A 1,882-nucleotide genomic window follows, 5' to 3' on the forward strand; every position below is an offset into this window, starting at 1 on the left:
CTAACAAGAAAGGTTCACTTGGGACATTTCCCCCTGGGTCCTTCTGAGCAAGCCTTTGCTGAAAAGATTTAAATTCTTTCCTCCACGTCTCTCCATGGAGCCGAGCCGCGGCAGCCCTGTGCTGTGGGCAGAGGACTCGGAAGAGTAGACAGCAGATGAGACTTGCTCACACCTGCTTGTATAGACGATGCCTTGCCATTTTTGCTCAGATCTTTTTTCTGTCACAGCCACGACAAAACGATGACTCATGCTTAAATGCAGCCATCGTGTCACACTGATTGCTAATGCCTTGGTGACAATGCTGGGCCATTCCTTTAAGAGGAAAAGGTTCCTGAGAGCTGTCTGCCGCCAACCTCAGGGACCACAAAGGGCTGCTTCCTCGCACAAGGCAAAGCTCATTGTGTAAGAAGGCTGCCTGCCCTTGCAAGCTGTTCAGATAAGCAGCTGTTGAAGGGAAGGCGGGGAGGGGGGGAGTAGGGGGAGGGGAGATCGAGGCTGCTGTTATCAGCTGGGATGGCCAGCTTTTAGCTGTGGCACTGATGTCTTATCTCAAGTATGCTCCCATCTTGCAAATTTAAAAATCTTCCTAAAGGGAGAAAAACAGGAGCTGGTCTCAAGTCCTGCCCTAACTCTGGGCAGCCTCCCCTCCTCCACTTCCTGCTCCCTGGGGGCCTGTAACTCAGCCCAGACAGGAGGACAGAACAGGTGCCTCCAGCTCCATGAGCTGCGGCAATATCTGCGCCTGCAGACCATCTCCCCCTCAAGAAGGACCCCCTGCCCTCAATAAAGAGAGTAAGTTTGTTTCAGTAAGTTTATTGTAAAAGTCAAAGCTGCCGCAGCATAATCCTTTAGAAAACGAAGCATCGCCCGGATCCCTTTTGAAACAGTAGTGCAGACTGCTAGGTCGGTCAGAGCTCCAGTAGCTGTGCAAGTCCAGGCCGCCTGGCCTCGCCTTTCCCCTGCTTCCTGCCCACGGCGAAGGCTGCTGAGTCATGCCTGCCCCGCCAGTCCAGTCCGTCCTTCGTCCTTCCCAGCACCGCGGCCAACCTCTGGCCTTCCGGGGCGAACACCCGGCTCCCCACACTTGTAGAGTCCTGGGCTCTGGGCCAGGCCGCCCCTGCCGCCTCCGGGGCCCCCTCCTGGGAGGGAGCCGCGCCTCCTCCTGGCACTCCACGGCCCCCGCTTGCCAGTCTCCACGCCGAACTCCGGAGCCCTACGAGGGCGCGTCCGCAGAGCCAGCCCGGGGCTACGCGCTCGGGGGCGCCATCACATAGATCAGACCAAGGCCGCCGCCGGCTGTCACTCGGGGAGGGTGATACTGGGCACCCAGTCGTTCACGCTGCGGCTCTCCTCGCAGAACAGGCTGAGCTTTTCCAAGGCGGGGTCCTTCCATGCATCCTCCTGAGGGTTCTGCGGGGAGAGCGCACAGGTTAGCCAGCTTGGCCACTGGTGCCACCCGGGCCTGGGTGGGGGAGCGAGGGGCCGGGGGCGTACACTCACCGAAATGAGGATGCAGTGCAGGTCTCCGGGCGCGCCCGCCTCGTCGCCGGCGCCCACGATGGCCGCCAGCCGCTGCACGTCGCCCACACGCACGATGTCGATGTCGTTCTCGCAGCAAAAGGCCTGGATCAGCGTGAAGTGGATCTGCAGCGCAATGTCGCCCTCGTCCTCCTCGTCGGCGGCCAGCACGCAGAAGGTTACGTTGTCGGGGTCGCTGCGCGGGCAAGGAGGGAGCGGTGCGGTCAGGGCAAAGAGCCCTGGGGTCCCCCGCCGTCCCCCCGCCGCGACCCGTCCCCAGTCCCTCTGCGCGCCGCGTCGGTACTCACACGTTCAGGACCTTGGCGGACTCGTAGACGCCGGCGGTGAGGCAGCCCTGGCGCTG

At 61.2% G+C, this 1,882-nt stretch overlaps 1 protein-coding gene across 1 annotated transcript in view; it reads right to left on the reverse strand.

Moving 5' to 3' along the window:
- Window positions 1-797: 797 nt before the first annotated feature.
- The window catches only part of GADD45G (growth arrest and DNA damage inducible gamma), a 2,362-nt gene continuing 1,277 nt past the window's right edge, over window positions 798-1,882 (reverse strand). The window contains exons 2-4 of the mRNA XM_015561194.1: window positions 1,827-1,879; window positions 1,501-1,714; window positions 798-1,410 (exon numbers count right to left, since the gene is read on the reverse strand). Coding sequence (XP_015416680.1) covers window positions 1,300-1,410; window positions 1,501-1,714; window positions 1,827-1,879 — 378 coding nt within the window. The 3' untranslated portion in view covers window positions 798-1,299. The remainder of the gene's footprint in view (window positions 1,411-1,500; window positions 1,715-1,826; window positions 1,880-1,882) is intronic.

Source organism: Myotis davidii, unplaced genomic scaffold (assembly GCF_000327345.1).
Source record: "Myotis davidii unplaced genomic scaffold, ASM32734v1 scaffold750, whole genome shotgun sequence".
Lineage (NCBI taxonomy): Eukaryota > Metazoa > Chordata > Mammalia > Chiroptera > Vespertilionidae > Myotis > Myotis davidii.